This window comes from Medicago sativa, chromosome 8 (assembly GCF_051527215.1).
Source record: "Medicago sativa cultivar Bolivia chromosome 8, Bolivia_mono, whole genome shotgun sequence".
NCBI classification, from domain to species: Eukaryota; Viridiplantae; Streptophyta; class Magnoliopsida; order Fabales; family Fabaceae; genus Medicago; species Medicago sativa.
Window position 1 is genome coordinate 83,367,323 of NC_140756.1, and position 17,048 is coordinate 83,384,370.

The following is a 17,048-nucleotide window of genomic DNA, read 5'->3' on the forward strand; positions in this document are numbered from 1 at the left end:
TCTTAGATTATCTCTTAATATTATTATTGATTGTTTCTCTATTTCTCTATTATTTAGAATTAAGTCTATGTATCCCTATAAATAGGATTAGTGTAGTCTTTTGCATCAAATCAGTATGAAGTTATTATCAATTAATATTCATAGTTCTTACTACTTGCTCTCCTCCTTTCATCTAAAATCCCACAACTTCAACAATTGAATTCATGGAAATTGGGAAAACATTTGAAAGTTTTATCCTGTTTTGTGGAACATACCTGGTTCAAGGTTATAAATGTGATGGGTGACCACATTTGCCCATTCACCCGATTTTCTTAAGAACACCTTAAACACTTTTTTAACAGATTCAGAAATGAAACTATACTAGATTAAGTAGAGAAGCATGATCCCAACTGCATTTTCCATAGTCACATTTCTGAGGCGGCCACCAATCAAGAGTTGCGCACAAAAAACAATCCTTCCAATAAAAGCTCTGCTATCAATGTTAACAACTCCTTCTATACCATTCACTCCAACGAAACTGAAGCTTACTAAGCACATCCATAAACAAATACACAGAAGCATTTTTTGATAACACATTTCCTGAATCAATCAAATTTAAGGTCTTTTTGGTTTTGTTACTGAAACAGCAGCAGATGTTTTGTTTTGTTAATGGCACAAACTTTCTTACAAGGAAGTTGTCTGTACAATGGCTAGCCTACTGGAAAAGACAGTACAATTCCATTGTTGGCAAAATATTTGGTATATTTATATAACAATGTGAGTGAGAAGGACTCACTCTCACTCAGGTTGGAAATAACTGTTTTTTATTGCCATAACTAATGCATTCATTATTGATATTGTTCCAAATCAGCATTAGGAAAATTGGAAGATGATAATAGTCTGATTCAGTTCAGTTTTTATAACATTGATTTTTGGATATATCAAATCCTCTACTAAGCTGCAAACAACCTGTTGGAGTAGAGTCATTAGTCCTATTGTATGGTGTATCTGAGCTCATTATTTTTTACCTTTTACAAGCATAAGGAAATTGTAAATAATAAAAAAATAATTGTATTATGACTATTTATAGCAAGGTGGATGTCGATTAGTTATTTGTTTATCTTCATTTAATTTGGATTTCAATTTTTGAATATTGTATTTATGGACCAACGATACTGCGATATATTTTGAATATATGCTCCATCCGGAATGGAATATAAACAAAAATGATAGTTGTAAAGTTGATGTGTGTGGACTAAATTTTTAAACGTGTACATTGACCTTTCAACTACTGTTTTTACTTATATTTCATTCCGGATGGAGTAAATGTTTTATTCAAAGAGGATTAGTATAAGAGTCGTGTTAGGATCGAGGAGGAGGAGGGGGTCATTTAGTTAGTTAATTTGTTACAAATTTCTACTTAGGAATGCAGTGAAGTTCCATATTTGCAAGATTGAATGCCTTTCCAAACACCAATTGTATAATCTTCAAGATACTTTAAGCATTTATTGTTGAGTTCCTTTTCTTTTTTAAAATATGTCAATTTTGCTCTTTAAGGATTCAAATAATACTTTTGTGTGATGCACTTTTCCTCACATCTAGCTAGCTACCAGATGAAAATTTGATTAAATTTCAAGGAGAGACTCAATACTATACTGACTATATGGTGCATAATCATGGAACTGGTTGTCTTTATTTTGGATGTTTAATGACTTAGTTATAGCATACATTTCCATTATTTAGGTTATGTAATGACTTAGTTATGACACTTCAAAAATTTCATTTTATATTTATATATGATTTGTTTCCTTTTACTCTATTAAGGTCATCGCAAAGGAGTGGTTTGATATTTGTAAAGTTTATACAAGGAAGATTTTAAAGGTAAGTTAGATAATTCACGGAAGAATTTGTTTGATTTTTTCACAACGTTTACTTTAAATTAAATTAAATTAAATGCTTAGAAGTGAGCTCAAGAGCTATATTGATTTCAATAATGTCAACCTAAGACTAAATTATAATTAGTTGTGACATTTTTCTAAAAAAACCAAACTTCATCTTCAACCTCAAGACGTTGACGTTTACATATGCCTTATACAGTAAAATAGTCTTCTTGGATTCTTTAGTGTATTAGCTTTACTTATAACTAGTAGTGACTTAAGTCACGCTCCGGTAAGTTAATTTACACTGGTGTTCGAAACGTGACTTAAGTCACGCGAGTGTTAAGTCACGCGGTGTGACTTAAGTCACGCCGGGATATACACCCGAGTGAGTTAATTCACGCGGGGACATTTTCGGAATTGCAGTTGGGAGTGAGCAATTCTTGATGGGAGAAGAGCAATTTCCTAATTATTTGTCTCATACGATCGTGGTTGGCCTAAAGACCAAGCAAGGGCTTTAGACCTCAAAATTTTTGGTGAAAAAAAAGTCTCTAAAAATTAATTTGGTTATAAGAACATTACATGACAAGCCGTATAAATTACGTACATTTGTATAGCTTAACTAATTACCAAAAAAGCATCAATTACTCCTAGTCATGAATTCAAATTTTGGTCTCCACAAAATTTATTTTTTATAAATATTTTGTTAAAAAAATAATAATTTTAAAGGTCACATTAAAATTTTTGCTTTAAACTTTTAATCCGTTGGGCCGACCCTGCGTATGATTTTATAAGTATGGTCTACGTAGACTCCACAAGTTTAGCTCGACTCTCGAGTTTGACAGATATATCAATAAAAATGCAATAATATGACAAAATACTAGGTTTTTATTGAAGTATAAAAGTCGTTTACATTGACAGTGCGCTCATATTCTTTAAACTCTGGAGAAATGATATTTGTACAATCACTTTTTGACAACTTTTGAAACAACCTCTCTCTCATACTCATATGTGGTTTTATTCTCTCTCTTCTACTTTCTCTCTCTATTGTTTTTATCCAATAAAAGAGAAGAAAAGTGGTTGTCACAAAAGTTGTTTAAAATTGAATGTACAAATATCACTCCTCTAAACTCTAATATTATTTTGCTTGAAATATAAAAGGTGAAAATTGCTTGATAAGACACTCTGGTGTCAGTCGCAATAGACTCCACAAATGCAAACATGCTCTTGACAATAACCGTAACTTGCAAGCTGATCCTTGCACTTTGTAATACACAAATCTTTAAAACATTGTTCTTCTTCGAACCATGTTCTACTAAGTTTCCATTCACAAACTTTTGCTTCCACCTCTACGCATTAAAAGAAAAATAGGAAACAAATTAGAAACTTAAATAATGCTTAGAATTGAAAGAAGGAAAAAAAACAGTAAATAAGGCTTAGAATTGAAAAAAACAGGAGAGAATAAAAATATAGGTTACTTAGATATAGTTTGTACCCCATATAAAAATAAGGAGAATGGCAAGACATAGAAACATGAAGACGTTGTAGAATTTATTAGCATAGTAAGCCATAATTTCTAAATGTAAATAATGTTCACTACAAAATATACCAACAAAATGTTTGTGTCAATGTATGTGGAGGTAAAAAAAACTAGTTGAATTTATAGCACAAAAATTTTACTTTATTCCATCGATATAGTTTTTCTATGAGACAAGTATGACAAAGTTTCCCCTAAAAAAAAGTATTACAAAGCTTAATATTGGGCCGAAAAATAAAATTTAATTTATTATTATCCATTTTTTTGTACAAAGTTATCCATTTGTTTTAATTCGGCCGAAAATCAAAATTATAATATTATAATATGTTACCAATATATACTGTCAAGAAAAAAATATGTTACCAATATATGTGATTCTGCACTTATAGTCTACCTAAGAGTCAAGACATTGCAAACTTTATTGGGCCTAAAATCAAACAATTTGGAGGTGCACATGTCATACGGGGTAATTGTTTTAGAGATTTTATTCATATACTAGTGTAAAAATATTTACACCGTCAATCAATGTTATTGATGCTTGATTTTACTCATAAAGTAACATGTGTGATTGGTTGTGAATTATAATCGAGTGAGATTTTTAACTGCTTCAATGAGATGTTAGATGGAACCCTCATTTGAAAAATTACCAAAAAATTTCCGACTTATCAGTAATCAACGAGACACTTGTGTTTTTCCTAATAGATACAAGAGAATTATGGAAGGTTATGAGAAGTTTTTGAAGCAAAGTTTATCTACCTTCATTTCAGTTGGCCAATTCATGTTAAGGCCTTCTGAAATCAGATACTCTAAATTGTAGGAGAAGAATGTGTCCAAATTGATATTCTTAAGGATGGGTTCGGATTGATGGTTTAGGAGGGGAGGAGATGACTTACTTTTTTTGTAAATTACGGACAATATATGTTATAATTTATAAGTTAAAAATTCGAAATAACATAAAAAGAATATTGCCAATTAATAAAAAAATTCAAGTAACGTGGCAGAGTTAAAATTGAGAGGAAAAATGATAAGTTATAGGTTTTAAACTATAAGTTAACTAGGTATATAAACCCGTGCGTTGCACGGGTTTGATTACAATGCGTACTTACAATATTCATGCTTGTTGTCAATTTTGTTCGGAATATTATTTGGTGGTTCTATCTTTTCCATCTTTTCATCATGCAATATGAGTCCTGGTGCTTACTTTTATTCTCCTATATATCTTATTTAAGGACTCTTATTTTTGTTGAAAAAAATAATTCTTAGCTTCTTTTGAAGTTTCCTATCAAACCTCCATTTATACTATTCGACCGTTTTTATGCAACAATTTGGTTTACCTTCTTCTTCTTAGTTAATTTTTTTTCTTTTTTCCGATGAGGTTTATGTTCCCGATTTTATTTTGTCATTTTTTTCTTTATGATTATGTTTTTGATGCATAGCACTATTACGGTAAGATAAGATTGTTTTAGTACTATTAAATCATATATAGACACACTACCAAAAAAATCATATATAGACATTAATAGAATAAAAGATCTTAGAAATCGTGGTTGGGTCTAACAATTCCACAAAACTGATTTATGAGATGAAGATTTCTCCCACTTATAAACACTTATTCAAACCATCTATTAACCGATTTGGAATTTTTTAACAAAATAGGGTTTTTTTTTGTAACTTAGAGCTTAATTACATTAATATTTGAGATTATTAGATAGAATAAGAGTAAGTGAGAAGTTTTTGTAAGAGTTTCACATCATCACAAATTCTAACTTAAAGAAAAATCCAAGCTTTTAAAAAGGAACTAAAAATCTAAACTAAACCCATTACCTCAGTCAATCATGCTTCTATTTACTTGATGAAGCAAAACTATAGGGATGTAAATTAAGTGAACTTTTTCTTATTTATAGTAGGAATAAGAATGAAACTCAAATAAGTAAAGAAAAATAATAAAAAACACATGATCAATTTTACAATGCCAATTGAAATTATAGGAGAAGATTGGTAAAATTAACATACTTTTATTATAGTCTTTGAATACATGCCTTATGGCCTTTTGAACTTCTTAACACCGTTCCCACGTTATTTTTGATAAATTCTATAAAGAAAATGACTACAATATATGATGGAGAAAAACCGCAAGAAAATAAATTAAGTGAAGATTTTCTTCTTCATAGTAGCAGTAACAATGGTACTCAATTAATGAGTAAAAAAAAAAAAGCAACGATAGGGGCCTTCTTTATCCTCTTAAAAATTATTTAAAGATAAAAAACTAATTTTTATCTATATTTGTTCCTATACAAAATTGCAGTAATACAAATTCCATAAGAATACAATTGAAGCAACAATAGGGGCCTTTTTTATCCTCTTAAAAAATAGTTATTTCCATACTGAGCAATAAGAAAAAAAGTAAGAAATAAAGTTATAAAATTAGTAGACTACAAAATGTTGTATTGATTTCCATGTCAATTATAAAAAAAAAATTAGAGATGAAATATTTTGTCAAACTATATTATAAAGTAACTTGAGACACTACATAAATAGTTGTGAGAAATAAAATAGAAAATTCACAATATAAAATTGAAAGGTACCATTAGAGAGTTGTTTGGAAAAAGTGAATATAATCCATAACAAAATGTATACAACAAACATGTAACATCGATGCATAAATCATGTATTTATACACACAACCGTCTTGAATAGGACAATACTTGCACTTAATAAAAATTGTTACTCAAAGATAGTTAAAGGACATTATAATAAAATTAATATTATCTTTCATCCTTACTGTAATAATTTGGTAGTTATGCGTCCATAGGAAATATGTATTGTAATTTACAGGATAATCTATTACATGCTAGTCTTTGTTCCATTACTTTTTTCATCATTGCAATACCCATTTCATCTTTTTTGCTTCACAGATGCTATATCTGATTAGAATTCTTTAGGGACATGTGCAGCCATAAGCTTTCTTGGCATGCTACACTTAGTTTGTTGCTATAGGATAGCCTTTGGCTTCTTTTCCCTCTTTTGTAAACAGGTTCAGACTTTAATCCTGGTTTGCATTTTATCTTCATTGCTTTAACAAAAAAAAATCATTTATAAAGTAATATAATCATTTATAAGGTAAGTATAATATTTGTTGGAAAAAAATGTTTTAGAGATAGTACAACTCAAGGTATTAACAAAGTCAGACAAAGGTCTTGAGAAGATGAAGTTGGGATAGTGTACTTGACATTGAAATGGCTTAACTTTACAATGTTGAAGCATTTACAGAGATGCCACATCATCAACATACTTGCTCAAGATTAATCAAAAAAAAAAAAACATACTTGCTTAAGAGTAAGTTAAATTAATATTAATTTGCTACCCTTCCCTAAAAAACAATAATTAGTTTGCTACATTTAGAACCAACTTCTTCAAAGGCTTCACAACTTATTAGACACATGCATGATGATAGAAACAAACCACTATTATAAAATCACTCTCATGAAACATTTTTCGGCTAGGACTGAAACGAAAATTTAAATATATATTAGTTTAGGTGATATTGATTTCTATAATAGATTTAGTAACATGAATAGGATGTAGAAAAAAATTATAAGAATATAAGAGCAATCAAACAACTACAATTTATAAACACCAATGAAATACAATTATCTCATACGTATGCAAATTGCTTAATCATTGAGTCACATACATGTTAAAGTAAGAGATTGACTATACATAACATCTTGGAATGATTCAATATATATAAGCAACAATAACTTTATATCCATTGAAGGTACATAATGGTAGTTTAACATATAGAAGGTGAATGATACATGTAACCGGTGTATTTATGAATAAGAATAAATAAAGAGTGATGTTTTTTATTTGACGGAGGAGTCTATTTTTTACTCATAGAAGGCAAGTAGTTGAAGCATGTCAAACCTTTTAATTTACTTCACCTATAACAGATGATTTATTTCCTTTATGAATGAAGACAATGAGTCGAAACAAAGCAAACCAATTAGTGTGAGCACATATATTTACATATTTATATTAATGCATGAGTTTATTTTGTTGTAGGAGTGTTATAGTTAGGGAAACTCATGAGTTTGTTATTTAGAGATGCCACATTAATTATAAGAAATGAATCAAATGATAGTATAAGGTTTTAGCATAGAGTAAGATGCTTTTTTAGAGATGTCACATCATCACAATGGAAGCCTAAGAATAGTTCAAGCTTCTAATTCAAAGATATATATATATATATATATATATATATATATATATATATATAGATAGATAGATAGATTGGATTAGCTTTTCTTAAAAAATGTTTATTGAATTAGCTTATCAAAATAAGTTATAAAGATAATAAGCTATAATCTTCGGAGAATTTTTTTATCGAACAAGTTTTTTTCCTTTCTATATGAACTTGTAAGCTATAAGCTCAAAGTTTTTTAACAAAGTTTTTTTTCTTTCTATATTTTAGCATTGCCAAACAAAGCTAAAATATACCTTAATCTAGATGAAAACTCTACAATTTTTGTTAAGATCACAAACTTCGTTTTGTAAATTATGATCTTATAGTTATATAATGGTTAATGTTTCTTTACAAGTGTTCTACGTCTAATTATATAGGTTTTTTCATATAGTTTTGATATCGTAACTAGGCCACAGTGTATCTTGAATTTCAAGAGTTTTCCGTATCTGTATTGTATCCTACAACGTATTATGTATCTTGGTCCGATTCTAATCTTGAAGATATCCTATTTTCTCAAATCCTTAGTTAAAAACTTTAAACTAAAGTGTATCCGAATTTCCCAACCCACCAAAAAAAGAATTCCTCTTCACCTAAGTTGTCTAGGACTAACTCAAGATTGCTACTTAATCCTAAATTAAATCAAAATATATTTTTGAGTTAAAGAAACATGTGTAGCTTCATATATATACTTGTTTTTAATTGCATCTGACAATTCTCTTTATATTTTCTCTCAAGGTATAACTAATATTGTTGGGGCTATATCTGGAATTGGAGGTGTAGCCCCTCATTGGTTATGTTCGTGATATAACTCATTCTTGGAATGTAAGTTGTCGGTTGTCGTGTTTGGTGTACGTGTTTCATTGTATTGATGGATTTTTTTCCCATAATATGACACATATTATTCGGTATTTGATTTGAATACTCATCTTTATACTATGTAGATGTAGATATCACTATGTCTATATGCAACATCGATCTTCTTCAATTTGAGTGGTATATTACTATTATATTATTATTATGTTTCAGTTGTATATTTTTAATAGAGGATGCTGGTTGGTCACCAAAAAAAATGTATTGTCGTGTAGTAATCTCAAAGTCAATTATTTGTTGCACTACTAACTTTTGATGCTTCGGTTTCAAGTTTCAACCATATAGAAGACAATTTGAGCAGTGTCAACATTTTTTAACTCATTAGTATCTCACCAAACTTCCATGCACTAATTTTTCATTCTTTTGTTCTGTCATATATGTCTGTAACGTTAGTTGAAAGATAAACTTGGGTAACGTACACATGCCTCTGATTGACCTCCGTGGCAATCACTTGTCAATAATGGATCATGGAGTGTCCTTGAAATTCCATTTTGTTGATTTTTTTTCTGACTAAGATAACCTAATGTATCATTGTGCAAATGCAGAGACTAATATCTTGAAATGACTGATATTCATTTTCCGGCATAGATAACCTAACATATCATCGTGCAAATACGAGAGATTAATATCTTAAAATGACTGATATTCATTTAAGCGGTTGACATCTACCGAGTACCGACAGTCGGCACATGTTTTTCATATGCACCAACCAAAGATCAAACTCCTAATCAAATAGTTAAGAGACCTAAGTATCTATCACTTGTGTCACGCTATATTGGTTTGGTTGAGTTTTTTTTTATTAAAAAGAAAAAAGAAAAATATGCCTGAAAAACTTATTACAACTGAAATTGACTTGAGCATTATGGAATCAAACATGTGTGAGAAAATGACTCACTACCTAAGGCAAGAAACTGAATGTCACTTTCAATTTATAATGAAATTTACAATTGTCATAATGAACTGAATAGTGCATTGGGATTATGCAAAACCAATCAAAATCCTAGGGCTTCGCCCTCCAAACAATCTAACAATAGTACTTTTCTTGTATTATACTGTTTTTAATTTGCTTATCAATCACCAAGGGAAACCGATTTTCGGTTTAGCCTAGTGCCATTGAGCTAAGCTAGCTGCAAGCTTTAACAGCAGCATCTGGTATATGAGCAAATACAATAGAAAGAGGCCTAACTGTTATTGGCTTTGAAGAATCAACATATATAGGATTCAGTGAAGGAATATCACCAGCTGAATCTACAGTTAGAATGTTTCCATTTAGTACCATAGTTTGGCTATGTAAATTTCCATCCTTTGCTGTTAAATGGTACTCTCTTCTTTGTGATTCTCCCACATTATGAGTGGATGGTTTCTTGGCAAAATTTAAGGCCACTCTGGCTTGAACAGTGGTGCTATTGTCCAAATTGAGAAACAGTATTGTGATTCCCTTCTGCAAGATAGTATCATCAAATCAGATATCACAAAATAGCATAGCTACTAAATAATCGTATTAAAAAAAATGACAAACGTTAATTGTTAAATAATCATTCAAATACAAGACTTCACTCACAGATTCCTTTGCACAATGTGCATAAGTTCTGATCTTCTGTGTTCCATAGAAGGTAGCTGACAGGACACGTCCTCCCATGAGTCGGTGCCAAAGAAGAGCACTGTAAGAAAGAAATCATATAACCCTATTAATGTCACAAAATAGCATTATGATTTATGAATTTACTTCAAACGGGACCCTAAATTCAAAATAGGACCTTTCTCAAAGTTGCAGGCAATTAATGAAGCATCACAGACACTAATGAAGGACCGAATTAGTTGAATATTAATTGCGATATATCATTCTTCAATAATGAAATTCAATTTCAATTTTTAGTACCTATAATAATCTGGATTTGGCATGAAAGTAGTGGTATTCAATAAACCATAGTTTCCTCCTATCAAAGTCTGTCTGCAGTATGTTCTTGTGCCATAAGTAGCTGACATGCCAAGCTGATCCAAATACCTGTATTTGATGTGATTATCAGATAAAGCGTTAGGAATTCCTACTGAATACTGATATTCCGAAAAATCACGGTTCGTTACACTAACCAAAAGCTGTTGACAAATGCATCAGACACCAGATGATGACCACTACCCCAAGCCCCTCCTGCTTCACCAACCCATGCTTGAGCTGAGGTTCTTGAACTTTGAAGTACATTTTTAAGGCTGCTGAATATGTCAGCCACTCCATTAAGAGAGGATGGATTGAGAATTCTTTCAACTAAGCCCGGATCACCTCCTGTATGTAAGTAGCTTTCTGTTATAATCAAATTCGCGAAAATTGGGAAAACATTGTGAAATTCTTATGCTGTTTTGTTGGAACATACCTGGTCCAAGGTTATAAATGTGGTGGGTGACCACATTTGTGGATTCGTCCGATTTGTTTAAGAATTCCTTAAACCAATTTGCCTCAAAGAAGCCTCCAGGTGCAATGATTAGTGGTTTTGGCTTAACCCTTCGATATACAGCCTGAACTATCTTTCTTAAAACAATTACATCAGAAGCATATTGATCTGCAGCTACACTTGTTCCAGTTCCAGCTCCACACAATTCATTACCTGTCCAATAAAAAAAGCTCCTTGTAATTCCTATTTTCCTTTTAACCAAAAATAACTGCAAATATATATATATATATACATATATATATATATATATATATATATATATATATATATATATAAATTTAATTTGTTGACCAATGGCTATTATCAATTTCAAGTGAACTCATGGCTTGTGACGGAGATAATGAGAATTTCAAGTGAAAATCTTAAGATAACCATTTTTGATTTTCAGTCTAATTGTGCCAATACATTGACATTTTTAACGAAGGAAACATTCACTTACCGAATTCCCAACCATGAATAGTGTACTTCTTTGCAACAGTATAACGTATAAAAGACTCGGCATTAGTGTAGTTCCAAGGTCCAACAGCAGAACTCTGGGATTCAAAAGATCTTCCAGCAAGAGCATTTAATCCAAATATAACATTAACCCTGAAATATACCTACCATTGATTAATGGTAAACTTCATAAAACAGTTGCCAAATTATAAAAGTTGAATCTGTTGAGTCCTAATTCACGCGTAGAAACACAATTTCATTTTTGTTTTTTGATAACTCTAAAGGGAGAGAACTGATTTTTTACCCTGCTTTTTGGAAAAAGCTGTTTAGCTCATCCCATCTTTGCATTGGTAAGCACCCTTGAGTGAAACCAAACTTAACATTTTCTTTCAAAACAAATGGAGTACAAGGTTGTTTATTATCTTCAGTCCCATATGTGACTTTATCTTGCAAGGTACCACCCAATCTAATTTTCAAGGGTGAAAAGGCTGCAAAACATTCAAAGGCAATGATGATAACTTAATTAACTCTAACAAAAGAACAATGAAACATGAATTATTATGAAAATAAATAACAGGCATGTGAATTTTCTTTTACCTTTTATTGCATTTAACAAAATTTTGTTGTTGAGGTCCTGCATGAGATTAAAATCATAATATGTAAATTATCTCTTTCACTAGGCATAAATGAAAAGTATATGATAATGATTTTTTGCAACAAAACTAAGACACCATAAATGAAACATTAAAAAAAAAAAAAACACATTTTTAACAGATTCAGAAATGAAAGTATACCAGATTAAGAAGAGAAGCATGACCCCAACTGCATCTTCCCCAGTCACATTTCTGAGGTGGCCACCAATCAATAGTTGCACAAACAAAATCATTATCAATCCTTCCAATAAAAGCTTTGCCATGAATGACAACAACCCCTTTCACAGCTGAATCATTTCCTAATCCTATGCAATTCACTCCAATGAAGCTGAAACTGAAGCTTACCAAGTACATCCAAAAAACATACCCAGAAGCTTTTTTTGATAACCCATTTCCTAAAATCAATCAAAGTTAAGATCTTTATGGTTTTTCATAAATGGGTTAACAAAACCAAACTATAAAAAAACAGTCGAGGTTTTGTTACTCTGCTGTAGTAGCAGAGGTTTTGTTTTGTGAATGACAAAAACTTTGTAACAAGGAAGTTGTTACAAGTACAATGGCCTGCTGCAAAAGACAGTACAGTTTCATGTGTATGTTGCTGGCAAAGTATTTGGTATATTTATATAAACAATGAGATCTCTCACTCATTGTCTCAGGTTAGAAATAATCAAAGAACTGTTTTTATCGCCGTAATTCTTGTAAATACTAATAAATTACTAATACTAATTCATTGATTAAATGATTAGTTATATTATATGTTGTTCCAAATCAGCATTGGTAACTAAATTGTGACAAACTTGGTTTTAACTAGGAGTTTCCCTCAAAAAAAAAAAAAAAAAAAAAAGAGTTGAAGACTAAAGCATCAGCATAATTTGGGGCAAGTATATTCTCTTTTTCGTGTGAAACGGGTATTTTTACATGCAACTTTAGAAATTAATCCATGAAATCGAAAAGTTAAAATATTATGTATTGTCTCTTCCCTTAAAAAAAAATATGTATTGTCTCTCTTCATATTTCTGGTTTATGATTGTAGTTTTGAAGAGTTTTGAGATTAAGGATCTTTTATTTCTTAAGAGGATTGTTGTTTGAGTTTTGAAGTGTATATTAAATTAATTGAATTCATCAAATATTACGTTATTGTATTTATATTCTTAGAACTTGAATAATAAAATAACTATAAATATTGTATAAGTTGTTTCTATAAACTTTTTCAAATAATCTCTCACAAACTCCTATGTGAATATCAAAATTTGGAATTTGAAACTTATATTTCCTTTTGAGGGGATAAGAAAACTTATCTTATTTAAATACAATTTGTTTTTTTCTCATTTCAATTTTAGACTATAAAGTTAAAACAAGTTTGTGCAATGTGGTGATTATCAAAGTTTGTACCTTTTTGACTTAACTGTTATATATTATTAATCAAAGAAACGTCAATAAACTTAAATGTTTTAACCGTCATTATCAATTAATATATTGTTTTTCTATATTGACGTTTCTATTATCATTTGTTCTATTCTCTAGATATCATATTCCTGATATTCACCATTTTCTAAAAGACTTTTGGTTTGGTTGGAGGAATAAAATGGGTTTCCCTCCTTTTTCTCTTCATACTTTTCAATTCTATCTAATCTATCTATATATGAGCCTAGAAATAATAGAGCCTAATTGAATGTGGTGGTGCTTGTCGCTGTGGTGGGGTAAGGATATTCTTTTTTGAATTGAAAGTACCAAGTTGGTTAATTATTCCGTCGACAAAAACACTTCTCTTTTTCAAACTAAACGAAAACAACAACATATATGAGCACTGACATCATATGATCCAAAGAACAGAGATGTTTTCTCAGAAAGCATCTCGATAGAGTCCTTACTTAACAAAGACCAGTTAAGGGCCTCCATCTGGAGGAAGATCTAGATTCGAGCAACACCTATAAATAATATTTTTGTGAAGAAGTGGAAAATCTAGATTCGAGCAACACCTATAAATAATATTTTTGATAGCTACTGTCGAAGTTGCACTTACGGAACAACTTAGATATACTCTAACTAGTTAATGGTAGATAACTTTTACATTTTTATCAAATATTGGAATTTTTAATATATTTGATTTTTCAAAATTTATCTGTATAACAAGGCATCCTTTATATTGTAAAAGAAAAAATGTATTGTATAGAGAGATGATGACATTGTCATGGTCGTGATTTAGATGGGTGTCATGTCGCGAAAAGAGAGGTGTGACAACTACAAAAGCGATGAAAAAAGTAGGGGATCTAGCTTCTCTCTAAAGACATCCAAAGTAGTTGAAAAGACTTGGATTAGACACACTAACAATGTCACGTAGTACTTCGACTTGGTCGTTGGATCTAGATCAACGGTCAAAATTGGTTCATTGTGTGAAATATGAATCATAATCCCTAATTAAAATCTGAAATTGTTTACGGTAAAAAACAAGCGAACGTAAGATGTTTTAATCACATCCACTTATTTCAATTTTTATTGTTAAGATTGGGCTATCTCTCTGAATTATGGAAAATATAATTTTTCTTTTTGAATAAAAATAAGCCAACTAATATTTTTGTCGTTCATGGTGTTGCTTCATATTTGATGGGCAAACAGACAGAAAATTTAAAAACCAATAAGAAAAAGAAATGCAATAATGGCATGGATAATAATCAAAAGCAATTACTCCCTCCGTTCGAATATCCGACCCATTTTTAAAAAAAGTGTCCCAAAATAACCGAGTCATTTCACTTTTCAATACAACTTTCATCATTCCCAATACAATATAACTCTAATTAATACTACTTTCATCATTCCCAATACAATATATTCCACTTTCCTCTTTATTTATATATTTTTTTAATCGTGTTAAAAACCAAACCGACTCGTATAAAACGGAACAGAGGCAGTAGTAGAATAGAAACATATGAAGAGTACAAAAACTTGCCTGATATTGTAGGTTGTGATTTATGAATGACGAATAGGAATGCAGCTACGATCTGCAACAAAATAAGAACAAGTACCAAACAGTATTAACAATTTGAGGCTCCAACAGAGTAAACAGAGATTAAAATATGGTGACTTGGATTCAATAAATAATCAATCATAAAAAGACTATATTTTAAGCTATAAGTAGATTAAAATAAATATCTGATGGGACATAGACGTAACGTAACCTAAGAAAAACGAAAAAAAGAAAAAGAGTGAGGGAAAAAAGGCAAAAGTAACTCACACAAAAAACTAATTAAGTTAAAATGTATTATGAGAATCATGCTCTAAAATGAACATTATAAACATTTGTGCGTTTTAGATTTTCAGATTTTTTCTTTTAAAAAGTCTAGATGAAAAATCATGATTGATCAAGAGAAATGTACAAAGATTCAAATACTAAAAATATTGAGTAAAATATTTATAATAAAAAAGGTTAGTGATAAAATATGAAAAACCTGTTATAAAAAATATTAAGTAATAGCCACAATAGAGTATAAGATTGAAAAAGGAGAACTTATATAAACTAAGAGAGCAAAAAATGAAAGATGAAAGACGATGCAAGAAAATTACAGTACCAAAAGAAATTAGAGATGATGCAAGAAAGTGAAAGATGGCCACAATTAAATAACAAAAAAAAAAGTGACAGCGCATGTAGTAAGTGTGTAAATGGATAACAGGCTGATTGGGACACTCCGTAAATAAATTAACATGGTTTCAAATTTTAATATGGATTTTTTTCTAGTTGTAAATTTAATATGGTTTCAAATTAATTTCTTGAACTTACCTATATTTATTTATATAGTAATTTTAAAAATATAGTATAAGTTATTATAAATTAAATATATAAAAATAGAATAAAGCAGCTTTATTAGTTTTGGAATTTAATTGTGTTTTATATGAGCTAAAACTAGTTTAAGAATTTAATTACATTTTTGTAATTTAAATAGAATAAATCACCATTTGGAATTTTCAATATGAAATCACCATTTTTAAATAGTGTAATTAACTAAATAAGAAAATCAATCACCATTTTTAAACCATTTGGAATAAATCACCATTTTTAAACCATTTGGATTGTTATAAAATCAATCACCATTTTTAAACCATCTGGAATAAATCACCATTTTAAATAAAATCAATAACCATTTGGAACTTTCATTTAAAAAAAATATGAATCACTATTTGGAATTTATTAAAATGAAAATAGATTTTTTTGTGTGGTTAGAATGTGATTCATTTTAAATTTTGAATTGGTTCCTTATAAGTTTTAAAGTAAATGGTGCAATTATATATAATTCGATGAATTGAAAATAGAAGACCAAGAGAAAGAATGTAGAGCTGGTTTCAGATTCCAAGAAGAGAATGCTCTAACATTGCGAAGTTCCTCCAAAGAAGAGAATCTAAATCTCAATTCATAAAAGTCTTTAACAAAGCCAAGAACAAAAACCCTAGCGGCAATTTTCCCTCAAATTTTATTTTAGAAAATCGATTTTGGAAAACATGGGAGTTGAACTAGGGTAGACATAGTTTTTTTTTGAAACATAGGGTAGACATAGCTTGTAACTCCTATTAAAATAAAAATGTATTTTTATGTTAAAGCTTTAAAACTTGGCACATTACTATGCCAAAATAAACCTAAAACTCAAGTTTTACTTATATAATATTAATAATAATATTATATAGATAGCAGATTGAAAATAAAAATAAGATTACATTGTAACAATAATATATGATTATGCTTGAATTGTCATTTATAAGTAGATTATTTTTTGTTTTTCTTGTAACAATGAAGTGAATGAAAAAATCTATAAGGTGTCAATTAATGGTGAGCTCGATTTTGTAAAGTGTAACATTAAGGGTTGAAGTTCAAATTTTCATATGAAAATTGTAAAATGATTATTAGTTTCATTTTTACGAATGATAAGTTTCCCTTCTCTACTTTTTTTAAAAGTGATTGAAAAATATTTAAGCTTCCAAATGAAATTGGTCATCTGCATTTGATGCTTAACGGGG

The 17,048-nt window shown here is 29.9% G+C and overlaps 1 protein-coding gene across 1 annotated transcript; it reads right to left on the reverse strand.

The window, feature by feature from the left end:
* Positions 1-9,408: 9,408 nt before the first annotated feature.
* On the reverse strand, positions 9,409-12,638 carry LOC146902341 (heparanase-like protein 3). Its single transcript, XM_085736782.1, has 9 exons — positions 12,186-12,638; positions 11,989-12,025; positions 11,696-11,879; positions 11,396-11,544; positions 10,879-11,109; positions 10,601-10,790; positions 10,389-10,514; positions 10,071-10,170; positions 9,409-9,950 (listed from the first exon to the last, which is right to left on the reverse strand). Exons 1-9 carry the CDS (start codon positions 12,396-12,398, stop codon positions 9,633-9,635), a joined length of 1,548 nt encoding a protein of 515 aa, XP_085592908.1. The 5' UTR covers positions 12,399-12,638; the 3' UTR covers positions 9,409-9,632.
* Between the last annotated feature and the right edge of the window lie 4,410 nt (positions 12,639-17,048).

What these genes read in the sequence shown, in the direction of transcription:
- LOC146902341 (XM_085736782.1), bottom strand. Translation starts at nt 12,398, where the DNA reads ATGTACTTGGTAAGCTTCAGTTTCAGCTTCATTGGAGTGAATTGCATA. An exon ending in TTTGTTAAATGCAATAAAAG is followed by an intron (nt 11,880 to 11,988) that starts GTAAAAGAAAAT and finishes AATGTTTTGCAG; the next exon opens with CCTTTTCACCCTTGAAAATT. An exon ending in GCATTTGTCAACAGCTTTTG is followed by an intron (nt 10,515 to 10,600) that starts GTTAGTGTAACG and finishes CATCAAATACAG; the next exon opens with GTATTTGGATCAGCTTGGCA.